The sequence below is a fragment of the Lagopus muta genome, chromosome 1 (assembly GCF_023343835.1).
Source record: "Lagopus muta isolate bLagMut1 chromosome 1, bLagMut1 primary, whole genome shotgun sequence".
NCBI lineage: Eukaryota > Metazoa > Chordata > Aves > Galliformes > Phasianidae > Lagopus > Lagopus muta.
This window is the reverse complement of record NC_064433.1, coordinates 166,858,380-166,877,032: the sequence shown is the minus strand read 5'-3', so window position 1 is coordinate 166,877,032 and position 18,653 is coordinate 166,858,380. Positions and strand designations below refer to the sequence as shown.

Below are 18,653 nucleotides of genomic sequence, written 5' to 3'. Positions count from 1 at the left end.
ATCCCCACACTCTTAATATCACAAAGCTTGACACTGTTTAGCATAATGTGAAGCCTCTTGAATAATGGTGTTACTTGCTAAAGGAATGAAGCACTTTGTGACAGTTTGAACAATACCTGTGCCTATTACACAGCACAAGTGAGAAATTTTAACACTTCACAATGTAACACTTCACAGCGATACAATACACACAGCCTGTTTTTTAAATAATGAGGTGCCAGTCTTCACATTTTCCCTATGGATATTTAGCTGTAAAACAAGAGAAGAGCAGGAAGATTCAGGCCATAAATTCCAATCTCTCATTCAAATCCAACACCAGGTAAACCCAGCATTCAATTAAAAATTGTTTTCTACTTACTAGGGCTGCAAATATTTTAGAATATCAAATCCACAGCTTGTAGAAGTTATTCAACAAAAAAAAAAAAAAAAAAAAAAAGGATTTCTGTTGCTCCAAGTGAAAAGTAAATGCTTGCTTTCTCTGACTTTTGATTGGTATTTCCCATGCTTCATGTACAAAAGTTGGATGTACAACAGTTTCTGTTGAACGGGAGTTCTACAGCTAAGATCCATTACACTTTTTCATAAAATGAGGAAGAAACAGGTTCTAACAGAAAGTGAATGCAGTAAAAAAAATTATCTACTTTTTGCTCTACCATTTTGAGCTACAACTGCAGTAATTTTTTCTAATCCATCATGCATTTCTTTTTTAGCATCTGTATAGTCCAGTACCTTGCACACTTCAGCTGTCATCATATTGCTATGAATCACTGAAATAAGAACCATAGCACCATTTTCTCTTTACGTAATTCAAAGCAAGCTTTCTAATAGTACTCAATCCTCATAGTCCACCCAGAACATAAATTATTTTACTAAGCCAAGACTACTCACAAACTTCTGAACAACTCAATGGAAAGGGGACTGTATAATCAATAGGTATCAAGATGTTATAATCACAATATAATCAAGAGAGTAAGGCAAAATAGACAATAATCACAAAAAGAGAATAGGTGGAAGAGCTTACACTTCGGCTGGGCTCACCACAAAACACCAAGAGAGGTGATCTCCAGAAGAGATCCTTCCCCTCTGGTAGCCAGCTCTTAAATAGGTCTAGGAGGGATGCAGCCTGGCTCCACCCCTTCCAGCAGCACAGGTGAATTGCCTTCACCTGTGCTCCTCTGGCTGACTCATGGCTCACCTCAGGTGATCAATCAGAGGTTCAGGCCGTGACTCAGCAGTTCCCATACAGGGACATAGCAAACAGACAGCAGAACTGAAATATTATTACATTGCCACCTTAAAATAACTTAATTCAAATCCATTATCATCTAAATTGAATTAAAATATTAAAAAAGAATCAATTTTAATATGTTTTGGCAGTTTTATATCAACTGCGAATGTTAGCAAGACTCCAATGGAAATTTAACCCATTTATTTTCTACTTTGATGTAATAAACAAAAAACTCAAAACCTTACTGTATGGTTCCTTGAGCATAGCAGGAGGTGACAGTTTGATAAAATAATCTAAGACGCACAGCAACAACTGGAAAGAAATCACTAGGTCATCTTCCATTTGCAACACTTTACCTGCAAACGTTTAAGAAGTTGATGTGAGATACTCAACTTTTAAACCATTATCTGAAAAAATTAAGATTTACAAGTTTATTTAATAAAACACGCTATGATTAGTAATGAAAACATCCTGCAAGATGTCAACGTTCTTTAAAGCTCTCAGTAGTCCTTCCTGTTTCATTTTTCATTTTATACAGTGGAGTAGCTGTGTAGACCTCTATCTACACTATCCTCACTTTTTATTACCTTAAAGCTTTGCTTTTTTGAATATCTAGCAGCTTTCACATAAATAAGCTCCTAATATACAGTAAAGAGAAATTCAAAACATGCTGACTGTACTTTCAGTCCTTCCATTGTGTAGGGAGTTGTTTGTAAATTATAAAGACATTAGCATGAAGAATACTTTAAGAACTCCATTATTGCAGCTGTTCCCAGTGTACAACTCGTGTGCCAGAGAAGATCTACAGAGCCATTTCAAGACTTCTTACATTTCCATAAAAAGTTTCAAAGCCAAGAGCAATTCAGAACAGCTACAGACCACTACTTGTGTTCTAATGTGAATTAACAAGCACCACCCAGGCTCTCTAGGGACTTAAATTATACTTGCTGGTCCACTTCAGTCTGTCTTATGATTCTCAGAGAAATGACAGGGTAGAAAAACTTTATGGCTTCTGGATTATGCCTATGCTTGGAGAAGTCCAGTTAAAAAGATCCAGTCTCTCTGCTACTGAAATTGGCTTAGGATCAGCTGAGAAAAACGGACCTGGAGCAGGAAGCAGTTAAGACATGATGCACTCCTTATCACAGGAGCAGTACAAGAAAGGACTTCCTGCATTACCAAAGCCAAATTTCATCACCCAGCTTTCACTGAGACTTCAGCCTCTTCATGGAAGAATCACAGTGTTTGAAGAACTTAATTTCTGAGACTTAGTCTAAAAAGATCTGCCAGTCTTTTCAGGTAGTCAGCCATATACTAATACAGGCAAACTATAGAGCATATCTCAAGTGCAGAACAGCAGTGTTCCAAGTAAAATACTCATTGAAATATTTATAGAAGATATTTATACAATGGCAGCATTACCAGCTAAAAGAATAGCTGATCTGCATAGAAAGAAATATGACTGACTAATTAGAAAAGCCATGCAGTCAGAAAATGCTGGATCTATACAATGGGTATTTGTACAAACGATGCTATTTCCCACACAGTACATGCAAAGCAAACTCAGTTTAACAATATTCATTTAAATACATGGTTTTTAATCAAAACTCACCTTTTGCCAGCAAAAAAGTAATCCAGTAATTTTTTAGGACTAATACAGAACTGAGTTCAGCAGAAATCCTGTAAGTTGGCACATAAAGATTCCACATTAAGAGCTCTGTAAAACAAAGCTATAATTTTCTACAAACATGCTTCAGTCTGTGGAGCAATTTCAACAGTATGTGATGTTCCCCATATAGTTACACTTATTACTTATTTCATTCCATTCCCTACATAATTAAGACTACGCATATAAGAAAATATTAAGTCCTTTGTAAAGCCATTCAAGTATCAGGCAACATCTGCAGTGTTAGCAGCAGTTTTCCTCTCATGCCCTTGACTAACACCCTATTCTCAAGCCACAGAATGAATTCAGTCTCATTAGGGAGTTGCTAAGGCATCTGTTCATCTGTGCGTTTGTTGCTATGATTAAGAAGCTCACTCTCCAAATGCTTGTTTCCACCACGCTGAGACACCCACCACTGGGTGGCGATCCTTCATGCAGGAAGTGATCAAATATATACATATCACTTCTGCAGCTTTCATCATCTCAGTACAGAAAGGACACTGAGGTGCTGGAGCAGGTCCAAAGAAGGGCAACAAGGCTGGGGAAGGGCTTGGAGAATATAGCCTACAAGGAGAGACTGAAGGAACTGGGGCTCTTCAGGAAAAGGAGGCTGAGGGGAGACCTTATTGCTCTCTTCCAATATCTGAAAGGTGATTGCAGTGGGAGTGGGGTTGGTCTCTTCCCACTGATGACAGGATGAAGCGTAATGGCCTTAAGTTGTACCAGGGGAGGTTTAGGTTGGATATCAGGAAAAAATTCTCCACAAAAAGGGCTGCTAAGCACTGGAATAGGCTGCTCAGGGAGGTGGTTGAGTCACCATCCCTGGATGTTTTTAAAAACCATTTGGATGTGGTGCTCAGGGACATGATTTAGCAGAGGGTTGTTAGGGTAGTATGGTCAGGTTGTGGTTGGACTTCATGATCTTTAAGGTCTTTTCCAACCTGAACCATTCTATGGTTCTCACTGAAATCCAGAGCCCTCACTAAATCTAAATTAAACACCGCATACTATAATTTTACATCAATTTTAATGAGTTAGGAGACAAAATAATGATATCTTATCTTGACAAATACAATTTGGAAAGTCAAACTTACTCACTACTGGGTTGTTCCAGATAAATAAGGCCACAAGTCCTAGAAAATAAAAATTTTGCATTATTTTTAAGCACCTCTATGAAAGGAAACTATATAATATCTTTTACTTCAATGCAGTAAGAAAATACCAAAAACATTAGAGAATTTTATATTTTTTTTTGTGACTCTTAGAGAAAACATTAACAGGCCCAACCAAAGCTCTTCCAGAGCTGAAGTAATAACATTATTGCAAAAGAGCTTAAGTCCAAGCTTGAACAGCAGAACAATTTTAATTTGGTTTAATAACATTTGTTACTATTTTATTCCAGAAAGAATGGATGTGTGTACATTGTTACTCAGCTTGTAAAACTCAGTAAAGCATGTGCCACAGCTGTGCACACAGCTCTGTATAAAGGCAAAGGCATTTTAAAACCTTAACTTTTACCAGTGCCACTGCAAGCCTTGGGACAGTTGATGTTTCTTTCCTATCAAACAAAATATGAACAGAACACGAATTTCAAATCCTTCTTGTTAAAATACTCTTAACTGCAATTCAACTGCAGCAGTGTAAAAGCACAGGAAAAAAAAGGGCATTTTCAAACACAAAGCTTTTTAATGCTAGGTTCAAACTCTGTATGTGTAAGTTTGACTATATTTTAACATGCCTGCATAGTTTGCCTCTCGATGCCTTCCCTCAGTGATGCACTGGACAAAAAGAAGTTTTGAAAAAATAAACTAGTTCTCATTTGTTTATTCACTGTTTCAAGAGTGAGAGGAGGGACAGAAAAACAAGACATACCCATGTTAATAAGCAGTGATGCTTTTATAGCTTAGAAAAGACTTGCAATGGGTAAAAACTAAATATTTACAACTTGCATGGAACTGAACAGCTTTAAGTCAACTATGAACTCTACAAAAATACTGTGATATTACCAAGTTAATACTAATAGCCTTGGAAAAACATAATTTAAATCACATCTGTGAATTGTTTCTACATTCTAGTGACCCTCTCATTCAGGGTACGTTTGAGAGCCTCTTCATGGTCAAGACGAGAAAACTATGACTTTTAGCTTAAACTCTTGCAAGTGAAAAATACTACACTATTTTTGAAGTAATGGAACCCACAATGCAAGTATTTTTTTATTGATGCTTCATCAATGTTAAATATTAAACAGTTTTTTACTGGTATGCACAGTATAGAATTTCATAGACAAGACAAACTGCTTCAGAGCATACCAGATCTTGCCAATATGCATCCTATGCTACCAGGCAGTAGCCTGTTAGAGGAACATAGATAGACTTCTTATCATCTCTGACTTCAGATCAAAGCACAGCTACACAGAGAGCAGCTACTCATCAACTTGGAGTAACAGGATCCCAAAAGAAGTTCCACCTGAGAATCTCCTGATTTTTAAATGATACACACAAAACTCTTTGCAGGTTGACATAAGCAAACTCAATTTACCCCCATTTAAAAGAAAAAAAAGCTTCCCTCAATTTTGACTGTACAGTCAACCAAACCACTTAGGAAGGTTTGACTTGATTACAGAGTTGTATCTGCAGCGCCCATAGACTGGAATAAACTGTCTTCGGCTCCAGGTCTGAGGGACAGAAAATCTTATTTATTCTCACCTGCTTTTTGTTTTTTTTTTTTTTTCCTCCTTTCCAAAGCTCTTTAGAGAGAATTCTAAGGAATTGGAGGGTAGGGTGTGGCAAAAATGGAAAGTCTATTAAATAAGAAATATTAGATCACAAAACAATCCTCCTTATACTTGTAAAAAGCAAACATTCATCATGCTGTTCTTACTTCTGTTTATACTACAACAATGGGAATGTTCCACAGAGCATTGGAACAGTTAGGGAACAGAATATAAGATGTGTTTATTCAGCACATGTAAACAGTTCCATTTAGCTGATCTGTAAAAGCAAGCAATTGAAATGGGCACTTCTCACACACAATTTGAAAAATACAAAACTCTAAGCACTGATACACCAAGAATTCATCATTTTGAAATGAAGAAATGCACACTACCTTTCAAACTTGTGATACAGTGCAAGTAAGACATCATATTTCTTTTTCAGCCTTGATACAGTGCTATCAACTTTAGTGCTTACAGTATCCATGTTAACATCCACCTCTTTGAGAAACTGAAAAAATGTGCACACACTGAAAAACAAAGATGGTAGATTAACATCACTCTGAAAATGACTATTCTGATATAGCTCCACCAAAAAAAAATCACCATAAAACATCACTTCACCAGATTTCAATGTATTTTTACTAACACTAGCAGTGATTGAAAACCTGAAATACCCAACAGTGACACCTTGACTCCTATCCTGACTAAGAGTTCTAAATTTAGAATGTTTTTACTACCCTAAGAACATGAGCCATAGCTCCATCCGTACTAAAGACAGATTCAGGAATTAAAATAGCAATAAATGCATTGAATTATATGGAATTTCATGTCTTACAATGAGTATTTGGGGGGTGGGGGTAAGGATGCTGCTGCTTGTTGGAAATATTACTGCACAGTTTACTTTCCCAGTAAACATGTAATACTATGGCCATCAAGAAAGCTTTCTACTCATAATTAAAATGAGCAGATAGATAAAAATTAAGATGGAGGGAGCTATCAAATGTTTTGATCCTGTATAAAAATACTGTATTATGAGTGGGGTTTAGTTTCTTTGTTTTCATAAAGAAAAGGAGTTAGTTTAGAAATTCTTTTACCACAGAATACAGCAAACATTCACATCTATTTACGTGGCTCCACAGGGCGAGATGACCGCCATAAATCTCTGCCAGATTGCCCTTATAAGTGCTGAAAAGCCCAGGGCCAGCAAGCAATTGAGTATTGCTAAAATCAAAGTCATCAGAGTAACAGCTTATTTTTTGAAGCCCCAAGGGAAGAAGCCTCCTTCAGACTGCAGAACACATTGGTTGGGTGAGTGCATCCTGTGCTCAAGTGGAACACGCTGAACATCACTGCACAAATGCAATTACATTTCATGGAAGGAGAAGCAGTTGTAAGTCAGTCAAGACTGAAGAGATTAAGTCAAAACACAAGACTTGACCACTGTGATGGGACACTACATGAGGTAAAAGAGGCGTGGGGAAGCCTATCCCCAACTGATGATGGCAACCAGTGGATATTCTGTTCCAAGCCTGGAATTACTGTTGTGATGTGCTCCGAGTCCTTCCTCACTGACATCCTCAGTACTGTGTGTGAAGGAAATGGAAATTTTAACCCGTTGTTGCAAGATATCCAGCCCCTGCTGTAGCTCTTCCATTTGTACAACATGGTTTGTAGATGTGAAGGCTTCCCCCCATCAGGAAAAAAAGAAAATCTCTTGCAAGTTGATCCCTTTGCTATCACGAAGGCAAGGAACACAATTATAATTGGTACAAGTTGCCCATCTCCCACATACTTATGGAATGGCTCCAGGCACATTAAGACCACAGAAACGTACTAAGCTGCTAACAAATGCCAGGACACAATAATGCCTGAAAAGGCTCTGCTCATGGATGTGTCCCACATGCATGGCATGGTATTTAGGCAGACAGCACCAGAATCCTGTTCCTTTAATATACCTGATGAAAGGGCACACCTCTCACTGTTACCATCCAAATTTACATTAAAAAAATTAAAAAGTACTTTAAGCCTCATTTCTCGTGAGCACGGTAAATATAAAAATATAATAGCAGCAATTTCCTAGAAAAGTACAATATTTAAACTGGCATTCAAGTTTTTGAAAATGAGCAGCATATTAGCAAACAATTTGAACCCTTTTTTCCATGAGCTAAGTGTTTGTAAAGAGTTCTTATAGAAAATCTCTCTTTTCCTATACCAAATGTTAAGTAATTTATACAAAGTTGCTGAAAACTTTAGATTTAACAAGAACAAGAATTAAAGTTGTGAAACAATCATAAACCAATCTCATTTGAAGCAAACACTGTTGTTCCCTCAATTAAAACATGATAGCAAGACTCCTAGTTCAATGAAATACTCAGTAATCCCCATAAGTAACCTTAATTTTAAAATCAATGAGCCTGATACACACAAAAATTCACACAGATGGAAATACAAATTCACACAGAAAGACTCACCTTGTGCTTAAACTTTTCAGCAGCTCTGTAAAAGTGAATGTCATTTCATCCAGATCAATTGCTACAATAAAGATACAGACTCCCCATGTCTCCTTCTTCTTTTTGTTATAAGCCTTTCAGAAAAAAAGAGAAAATGAGTTTTATTTTTATTATGTCATACAAGTGGGTGGTATATAGAGAACGTTAATTTGTTCACAGTAGATTAGAAATGACAAATCAAGAGACCTTCAAGCAGACATTCATCCATGATAACCAATTACTGGGTAACTGAAACTGGTACAAGTTGTACATTGCAGATGACAGATCAAGTGTTTCAAATCTTCCCAGGGAGTAATGAATTTTACCTGTACAATTCAGTAAGGCTGCAAAATAGCAGCTTTCGTTTCATTGAAATGGTTTCTGCTTTGCATACTTTCCTGCATCCACCCCAACTCCTTTTTTTGAAAGCAAAATGCATACATAAAAATTACAAGAAAATTAAAAAATTGAAAATGGTAACTGTTTCCTATTCAGGATTACTTCAGGGAAGCCAACATCTCTCTCCCTGCACAGATCTTGCCATTCAGTTGCTTCTACGCTATTACAGACACAAACTAATTTTGACCATAACAAGACACAGGAGATTAAGGAACGAGGAAAGATGGATTTGTTCCTTCCTAGAAAGAAGGCAATCATAAGAAAAAAAAAGTCATTAGGAGGACTGAGAAATAAATACTCATGAGCTTTATCCGACTACTAGATCTAAATAGCACAGCTGAACCACAAATGCATGCAGTAAACCGAGGCAGTAGCAAAGACCATCAAGGTTAAGTGGAGCCCAGAGGGAGCCAAAACACCAAACTCATGCTCTTTGACACTGCTCAATTTTAGCTCTCTCCCTGCCCTATCTTCTTTCCTTCCCCAATCACCTTGACTAGCTGTCTACCAGACAATACTACGACAATTCACAGGAGCTCATTCAAGAAGATACTTTCAAAAGGCAGCAGCAATCAGGTCACACCAGATCTGGGTTCCTCCATCTTATGTGGTCTTCCAAAACCACCCCCAGAAGGCTCTGCACTCTCCACATCTTCGCTGGAGGTAGCACCTACCCCAGGTTCTGCCAACAAACCATAACCGAGCTCCTGTGACCTCTCGGCCACTTTTAAAACTTACCCTTACTCAGCCATGAGGCCACAAGGTGACAGAGGAAACTACAGGCAAAGCACTAGCATGGTTGCCCCACTGCTTTCTTCTAAAAAGGACTAAACCCTGAACAGTCCCACTACCAGTGAGTCCACACAACTCAGCCTGTAAATAAGGAATTTGGCCCTCTTTGGAAGCCAATAGCTTGCCCATAAAAGATACAAGGACAATTTCACTGATGCTGCTAATAAGTCTTTTACAACTGCTCTGCTGCTTTTTTGAGATCAGTGTTCGTAAGTCAGTGAAGAGAGGCTGGGGCCTCCTGCAAAGCTTGAAAAGCCTTATTTGTTAGTATGTTAAGTTAGATAAAGAGTTATAGTCTTAGAATTAGAGAATACCCCAAGTCGGTGGGGGCCTGCAAAGATCAAGTCCAACCCCTGGCTCCACACAGCACCACCCAACACTCAAACACTGAGCATTACCCAAATGCTCCTTGAACTCCAGCAGCTCATGGCCATCCCTACTGCTCTCTGGTGCAGACCCTGTCCTCAACCCCCAGCTGCCCTCCCCTGACGCAGTCCCACACGGCTGCCGTTCCCTCGTGCCCTATCGCTGTCACACAGAGCAGAGCTCAGCGCTGCCCTCCACTCCCTGTGAGGAGCTGCAGCCCGCCATCGGGCCGCCCCTCAGCTCCTCTGCTCTGGGTTGAACACACCAGGATACCTCAGCTGCTCTTCACATATCTTGCCCTTCAAACCCTTCAGCATCTTTGTAGCCCTCCTTTGGAGGCTCTTAATAATTCTGTATCCTTATGACATCATGGAGCCCAAACTTCACCTGTGCCTGACATAGTCTAGACCTGATCGCTGATTAACCAGCCACCTTCAACAACGTGACAGCTGTTTAAGTTACTTTCCTATTAGAGTTTTTCTATTAATCATGGAAACTTGTACAGTACATATTTTGAAACAAGCTCCTAACAGACTGAGAAGAATCCAACATCAAATAGTCACTGTAATTATTTTTATTGGAAGCCCTCCCTTTTTAGATATTTTGTGTATACTGTACACCACCAGCAACCTGCACAAGAGATAAAAACACTGCTGTTGAGGGGATTTTGCAGAGAACAGCTTTGCTAAGAAACACATTCCCACAGCATCAGACAGCTCCAGCACTCCTTTGCTAATAGGTGCAATGAGATACCAAAGCATAAGAACAAAAAAATGATCTGTAGGATTGGGATATTCTGCATTAACATCTATTATGAGTTGGAAAAAAAAAAAAAAGTCTTGAACATTAGGGTTAACTAGTTAACTCCTAGAGATGACTATTTCCTTTCTGAGAGCAATACTGCTGCTGGAGTCAGTTCACAATGTCTTATCAGCAAGTGCAAACACAGCCTACATCATCATATAAAAGCATGTCTTGTTGGGCAAAGCCATAGTGCCATTTTTCCTAGTTTGTTGCCTACCCAAACAAGGTCAGCTCATTTGGAAGGCTTAACTCTACACAGGGATGATGAATGCTTCAATGTTATAGCAATTGTTTACTTGGTAGAAGCAAGATGTGGTTTTGTAAGAAGTTTTAAACTAATCCAGACAGTATTGGTTCGATGAGACCAACTCATTCTTTTGACCAACAAAGATGGCAGCCTCAGAAGCAGTCTTTGAATCATATACAAACCATCACAGCAAATCAAACTCTAGTTATCAGAACTATTCCCATGTCCACTGCTGATATTACAGACTGCTTTGGGCATTTTATTCTCAATCAGACATGCTGAATTATTTTTGGCCTAACACAAAAATTACATGGAACATAAGATAGGCAAGGTTGAGGGAACTGGGATTGTTTAGATTGAAGAACAGAAGGCTCCAGAGAGACTTCACTGTGGCCTTCCAATACTTGAAGGGAACATATAAACAGGAGGGGAATGGCTGTTTATGAGGGTGGACAGTGATAGGACAAGGGGGGATGGTTTTAAACTGAGACAGGGGAAGTTTAGGTTAGATATTAGGAGGAAGTTTTTCACCCAGAGGGTGGTGATGCACTGGAACAGGTTGCCCAAGGAGGCTGTGGATGCCCTATCCCTGGAGGCATTCAAGGCCAGGCTGGATGTGGCTCTGGGCAGCCTGGTCTGGTGGTTGGCAACCCTGCACATAGCAGGGGGTTGAAACTGGATGATCAGTGTGGTCCTTTTCAACCCAGGCCATTCTATGATAAACTAACAAATCATTATACATATTTTTTTGCTACTAGCAAAGAACAGGTGTGAGCAGCATCTGAGTGTGTTATCCTCTTAACATCAGCACAGTGAGGAAAACCTGGAAGACACAGAAGAACACTGGGCTACATGTAAATATCATGAAGGTAGGAGAGGAGGAACAAGGTAAGAAGAGTCCTTCCTAGTAAACCTGACTGCAGAGTGCTCTCCTTTTCATATTCCTCCCCTCCTTGGCTTGCAGATATTTTTCAATTAATTTCCTATACAAACTAGATAAAACCAGCTGCAGAACAAAAATCAGCACCATCTCTCAGATCAAATACTTTGTTGATACCATACCCTCAGAGGAACCAACCCTATGACACAAATAAATGCTTGGTCTACAGTTAAAGCCAGACAACCCACCCCAGACAGACTTGAATGCATTGAAACATATACAAGACAAATTCACAGCCAGAAACTCATTTCTTAGTGTTTTTTGTTTGTTTGTTTCTTAATTGACCACAGTCTGATTTAAATTCTTTATTAGTACAGACTACAGAAAATGGGCAGGACAGTGACTCAGCAGTTGTTCTTGGCAGCCAGTCAACCCAATAAAGTGACTTCCAGTAACTTTATTTCAGCCTATCGTAAATGAAAACCTATCAATCAGTATCTCCAACATTATTCAGTACTCAATAGTTGTAATTAAACCCTTATTTCAAGTTTCACTTACTTGCTTTTCAGAGGAAATCATGCTGTAACTTTGGGCAATACGGGTCTGTTCTCATTCTGGAGTTACTATTACTACTTCTTAATCTATTTTCAGCAGATCACCAGTTGCCTAAAATCTAGTGAGAACAACCTGGAACAGTCATTGACTTAAAATGCTCAAATTGAATTACTGTGCACTGGGGTCCTTCGTGCTTCACTTTCCATATGTTACTGCAAAAATATTGATGGCACTAATGGAAATAACTTCAGTTCTCTACCTCAAGGGGCCCTCCAGATAAAAAGAGACAGTAAGAGGAAGTCCCGGTTCCAGTTCATACGATAAGGCTTGGCAGAATTATCAACATCTCCAACAACACTTATCATGACCGAGTGATCCAGGAAAAAGACTTGAAGAGGTGCTGGGTAAAACAAGGTCATGAGAAACACACAAACACAGGCAGGTACTTCAACTAAATGGAAAGTAGGATGTCACACCAGAATTTCACTTTTGAAGAGGAAGCTATTTAACTTATTAGCTTACCAAAATCTCAGCCACTACATTTTAATACAGACACGAACTAAATGGCAAGAGGAAGACTCACAGGTGTGTTTACGATTACCCACTGCCTAGACCTTAGAAGTTCTATCTAAAGAAAAGAGCCTCCAATTTACAGCAACAATGGTTTTAATCTTCCTACAGAAAAACATTTGAAATGGACAATTACTATTAGTTCTTAACAGATTAAATCAAACATATTAGCTACAAGTAACGGAAGCCCATGGAAGTTATTGAATCAATGAAAACAATTCTTCTGATTGGAGGGCTCCCCATTTTGTGGGCTGGGGATACTTGACCCACTGACAAACTCTTATGCACATTTAGAGGAAACTTGTTATGTTTTAAAACTCACTATTTCGTTCTTCTGTTTGGGTTGCAGTTCACCTTAATGTTCTCTCTGTTAAGAGAACAATTCAACTCTTGAGTGAGTCGAGTATGCTGCAGCATCCATATAGCAGTCACCAGGTGGAGAGAGTTTCAGAATGCAAGATGAGCAATCAGAATCAAGAGTGACAGAAACTCCTTTCAGATGCTAGATTTACTGAAACTGAGAAGACAATAACATATTCATAAAGAAAGGTTGAGGGAACTGGAGTTGTTTAGCTTGGAGAAGAGAAGGCTCCAGGGAGACCTCATTGCACCCTTCCAATATTTGATGTGAGCATATAAACAGGAGGGGAAATGGCTGTTTACAACAGTGGATAGCAATAAAACAAGGGGGGATGGTTCTAAACTGAGACAGGGGAGGTTTAGGTTAGATATTAGGAGGAAATTTTCCACACAGAGGGTGGTGACGCACTGGAACAGGTTGCCCAAGGAGGCTGTGGATGCCCCATCCCTGGAGGCATTCAAGGCCAGGCTGGATGTGGCTCTGGGCAGCCTGGTCTGGTAGTTGGTGACCCTGCACATAGCAGGGGGTTGAAACTGGATGAGCATTGTGGTCCTTTTCAACCCAGGCCATTCTGTGATACTTACATTCGTTGATTACAAAATAACTATTGCTCACCTGAATTTAAACATGAGAGCAGTTTAGATCAGTACTTGTGGAAGAGATTCATGGGCATGGAAGGTTAAACTATAGAAGACTAAGTATGGTGATTATAGGTCCTTCCTCAGAGGGTTTGTTTTTTTTTCTTAATAAAGTTAGATAAACAATCAATAAAAGCAACTCAGGAATTCATGAGTACAAAGAGCTGGCAGCAGCAGGATAGGCCATGTTTTGCAAGCAGTACCATGAGGAACAGCAAACAACAAAGCAAAGCTTCTACCCAGGCACCACGTACTGCAACAAGATGGGCTGAAACACAGCAGACTCCATGCTTCAAGGTCCTCTCCAATAAACAGACCAATAAGTAACTCCAATATACCTATTTACTCCACCTAGAGGCTCAGAAGCACTACTGCTTCTTAATACAGATCTAGGAACAGTTACAAACAATTGGAGCACAAAGGTTCCCATTCAAGAAGCCAATTTCCCAAATCAACAACTGTCAGGGTGTAAGACTTTTGAAATGAAGACTGTAAAAACAACTCTAAAACAACTGTTTTGTTTACATAAGTAACTTAGTTTGGTAGACAAGATTCCAAGCCTTTCAGTGACATTAGCACAGAACTTCTGTATACACACACTACTCTGTTTACATGAAACATGCACTGGGGCCCACCAGATATAGAAAGAATTTAAAGCAAAGTCATATTTCTAGCCACGTATCACATATCTTCTTTCACACCATACATCAGCAGTGCTGCATCTCAGGAATCAACGTTTGGGATTCTGCCTCAGAGGTTTTGAATTACAGTTTTGCTGTAAAACAGTGCAGTTAAACTCAGGTTGTCACAGCTTTAATGTTCCCCACTGAAGAAGAAAAACACATTTAACAGAGTTTTGAACAGCTTCTCTCCACAGGTTTAGAATTTTAAGCTACAAGCTGTTCTCATTTTCCAGAAATACAGGCTATAGGAGGGAGAGGGCAATACTTTCTCCTGCTGCACACCTCTCACCAGCGTTCAGCTGTTCAAGGATTCAAGACTCAGCTGTGATACACAGCAGCTGCATAACCTTGACTCAAACTGCTGAGGAAACAAAGAAGCTGAGAGCTGTATGAAAAGCTGCAGTGTGGACATGTCAAGGTGAGAAAGGTAAAATTACAGACAGAAGATCGTTAGCAGCTCAGATTCAAAAAGGAAAAAAAAAGAAAAGCACAACATGAAAAGATGTAACACCTTAAAGGAAAAAAACAGCAAGTCAGTTTTGGGGGCACTGGAGGATGATGGCACAGAGGATTCATTTCAGAGAGCAGCAGATACCAGCCTTTTTCATACTGGCTGATGCCTGCCTGGCCAGGCACCCTCACATATCTTACTGGACAAGCACACCCAGGCTTATAGGTCACTGCATTCTAGCTATCTTTTGTATGCATTTGCCAAAATATTAACAATAAGCTTTGTTTGTAATAACAATCTCTTAGCACACAGCTCCATGTACTCGAAGTGACAACCAATACTAATTATTTTAAGTTTATAATCATTCATCAATCAAGGATATATCAGGTGTTCAGATCAGCCCAAGCCCATATTTGCACTCTTGGAGTGCAAACATTATTTTTGCACATATTTACACACACGGAGTGCCCATCCAGTTATACAGCGTCTCATGTCAGGGCCACACTGCTTCTTCATTAGACCTCCAAGTTGCCCCTCCATGTGCTCAGAGGCTTGGCAAGCACAACTTTGAAATCAGACATAAAAAACAAGGCCAGCGTTAACAGGTAAAGGGTTCAGGTCTGTATGCTCTGTACCAAGATGAGAGCCAGGATCATTGGGTGCTAGCTCTAATTCCACTCCATCTGATGACTTAATCTGCCTCAAATCTAACAAGCATTTAGGTAGGCATTTTTCTCAGTCTGTGTCCTGCTATTTCCCTTGCCACCCAAGAAAGAAAGAAGCCAAATAAGCAGCTTCTTCTGAGTTCTGAACTGAGAGGTTGGTACTGCCCAAAAATGTGCACAGCAGGTGCTCTCAGAGCAACCTCGAGGATAGCTCTTCACACCCCTTATCTCTACCACAGAGGAGAAAACAGCACACATTTAAGTAGAGCCTCATCCTGAGTGCTCACCAGCTATTGCAGAAAGTCATGGTGCAAAGAAATGGTAACAGCCTGACTTGGGAAGAGAAGCAGCAATTAGCCAGGCAGTTAATTTGTTGGATTTCAGACTCAAATGAAGCCTGCATTAATCTCAACTACAAGCATCAATTCCAGCAGCTGTTGGAAGCGCACCCTTGGCAGCTTCCTCATCCCAACACCTTGTTGGTCTGTCAGAAAGTTTGATGAAAATGGCCAGGATTGGGCTAAAATATAGCACAGGCCTTTTCCTACACACTGAGAGGCTCTTGGATAGGCTTTATTGCATCACAGTGCAATAAGTATCAGTGCACTTAATGATGAAGGCCTAGCCATTGCCCCATCCTGAACAGAGAAATGAAGATGTAGAAAGGGAGGATTTCCAGTGCTCTGTATCTTACCTGTCCACTTTTAAGTCCTGATCAGTGAAATGAAATCTTCACCCGCAAGTGAAATTCACAGAACTACACCAAAACCTGTCTCAGTTTTCACTCATTAGGGCTGACTGCTTCCTCTTTCAGTTCATACACAGAAGCTTGACTTTGCTTTCAAGTAAACACTCCCTGGGGAACCCTACAGCCAGTGCCCATCTGATACCAAGCAGCACACGGCTTCCCCCACACTGCCACTGCAGCACTGACAAGCACAAACCCATCAAGAGCTGAGGGAGGTTTGAACACTGCAATTGGTGCTATATCAGCAGCACATCAGCTCCAGGCACAGGGATGCCAACCCACACCAGACCCTGAGTTATGAACAGTTCCCCAGTGGGCTATGTTCAATCTCACCCAGGTCAGCATCACTATTTGATTGTGCTGCAGCTATTCTCCAAGCCAGCAGTGATACAGTGAGGGGAAAAAAAAAGGTCAGGAGGGCACGTAACACCTTAATCTATTTATGTGCACCCAGTGATTAACTTGGAATGGAATTATCTCCCCCTGTACTCAGCTCTAGTGAGGCCACACCTCAAGCACCGTGCTCAGTTTTGGGCCCCTCACTGCAAGAAAGACATGGAGGCCCTGGAGCGGGTTCAAAGAAGGGCAGCAAAGCTGGTGAGGGAGCGCAGGGCTTATGAGGAGCGGCTGAAGGAGCTGGGATTGTTCAGTCTGGAGGAGGCTCAGGGGAGACCTCATTGCTCTCTATAACCGCCTGAAGCGAGGTTGCAGTGAGCTGGGGGTCGGCTTCTTCTCTCGTGTAACTAGAGATAGAACTAGAGAGAATGGCTTCAAGCTGTGCCAGGGAAGATTTAGGCTGGACGTTAGGAAACACTACTTCTTTGAAAGAGTGGTCAGGCACTGAATGGGCTGCCCAGGGAGGTGGTGGAGTCACCGACCCTGGAGGTGTTCAAGGAACGTTTGGATTTTGTGTTGAGGGACATTTTTTAGTGAGAACTGTTGGTGATGGGTGGATGGTTGGACTGGATGATCCTGTAGGTCTTTCCCAACCTTGTTGTTGCTGCGATTCTGGGATCTCAGCTCTAAGATCACCATCATGTAAGGAGGAACATTTAATGAGAACATCATTTTTTGCAGACCCCTTCCACAGCCTCTCACAAGAAGAGGCGATGGGTGTCTGCACACAGACACACGGATAAAGTGTGACCTGCATAAAGATGCCCACAGCCTGCTGCTTTTACAAATCAAAGGGACGTCAGGAGACTCCCCAGTCCAACCCCGTGCCAAAGCAGGTTCCCTACTGTGGCTCACACGGGAAGGCAGCCAGACGGGTCTCAAACATCTCCAAAGAAGGAGACCCCGCAGCCGGCCCGTGCAGCCCGATGCAGCGCTGTGTCACTTCGCCGTCACCCCAAGCAGTTCCCGGTGCCGCCGGGCAACGCTCCGAGCGGACCGCAGCCCCCCCACACTCACCGGAGCCCCGTCGGCGGCCGCCAAGCTCTCGTACGTCCTCCAGGCCTTCTCTCTCACGCTGTCCGACGCCTTCAGCGCATCACAGAGAGCCACGAACTCCGCTTCTCCCACTTCCAGCCTACAAAAGCATTGCGGAACACGCTGGCACCGTGCGCTTCGCGGACGGGTTTGCGATACATCCCGGAGGACGCGGCGCGGCCGCTGCGTTGCGCTTACCGGGTGCCGCCGGGCGGTGAGGCGGTGCCGGCGCCGCCCTCGGGGCTGGTGCGCTGGCTCCGGGCGGCGCCCGCCCTGCGAAGGGGCTTGGGCGGCATGGCGACCGTCGGGCCCCCGCCGTACAAACGGCCACCGAGGGGCTCCGCTTCGTTTCGCTCCCCTCCCTTCCCCGGCGCCCGAACCGCGGGAAACTCGCGTCAACGCCCGCACCCTGCGTCACTTCCGGGCCGGCCGCCGCTCCCCACCACGCCCCGCTACAAGGCGCCGAACTCAGAAGGAGGGCGCAGGGCGCGGATGCCTTTTGACCAATGAGGGCGCTCAGTTCTACCGCGCTAACCAATAGGAGGCGGCTCCGCTTTAGGCGGCACGGCGACCGGCCGAGGGCTGTGGCTCGCGGCGCTGTGAGGTGGTGGGCGGGCGGAATGACGGCGGCGCCTCAGCTGGAGCGGTTTTCTCCTTCTGTGGCTCCCTGCTGCGCTCGGGGCAGCTGCTGCTGTGAAAGACTTAATTCAAATCAGAATCACAGAATCGTTTGAGTTGTAAGGGACCCCTAAAGGCCATCCGGTCCAGCTCACCCGCAATGAGCAGGGACACCTACAGCTCCATCAGCTGCTCAGAGCCCCGTCCAGCCTGACCTTGGGCGTATGCAGGAATGGGGCATCCACCACCTCTCTGGGCAACCTGTGCCACTGCCTCACCACCTTTACTGTAAAAAACTTCTTCCTTCTATCCAGTGTAAATGTCCCCTCTTTCAGTTTGAAGCCATTTC

The 18,653-nt window shown here is 41.9% G+C and overlaps 1 protein-coding gene across 2 annotated transcripts in view; it reads right to left on the bottom strand.

Annotated features, from left to right (window-relative positions):
• RB1 (RB transcriptional corepressor 1) overlaps positions 1 to 18,104 on the bottom strand; it is an 80,090-nt gene extending 61,986 nt beyond the window's left edge. For both annotated transcript variants that reach the window (XR_007379260.1, XM_048957327.1), the window contains exons 1-7: positions 17,885 to 18,104; positions 17,669 to 17,786; positions 8,079 to 8,191; positions 6,000 to 6,134; positions 3,989 to 4,027; positions 2,841 to 2,908; positions 1,474 to 1,584 (exon numbers count right to left, since the gene is read on the bottom strand). Coding sequence is in view for 1 of the 2 variants with exons in the window: in XM_048957327.1 (XP_048813284.1) it covers positions 1,474 to 1,584; positions 2,841 to 2,908; positions 3,989 to 4,027; positions 6,000 to 6,134; positions 8,079 to 8,191; positions 17,669 to 17,786; positions 17,885 to 17,982 (682 nt within the window). In the remaining variant the exon portion in view is untranslated. The remainder of the gene's footprint in view (positions 1 to 1,473; positions 1,585 to 2,840; positions 2,909 to 3,988; positions 4,028 to 5,999; positions 6,135 to 8,078; positions 8,192 to 17,668; positions 17,787 to 17,884) is intronic.
• Between the last annotated feature and the right edge of the window lie 549 nt (positions 18,105 to 18,653).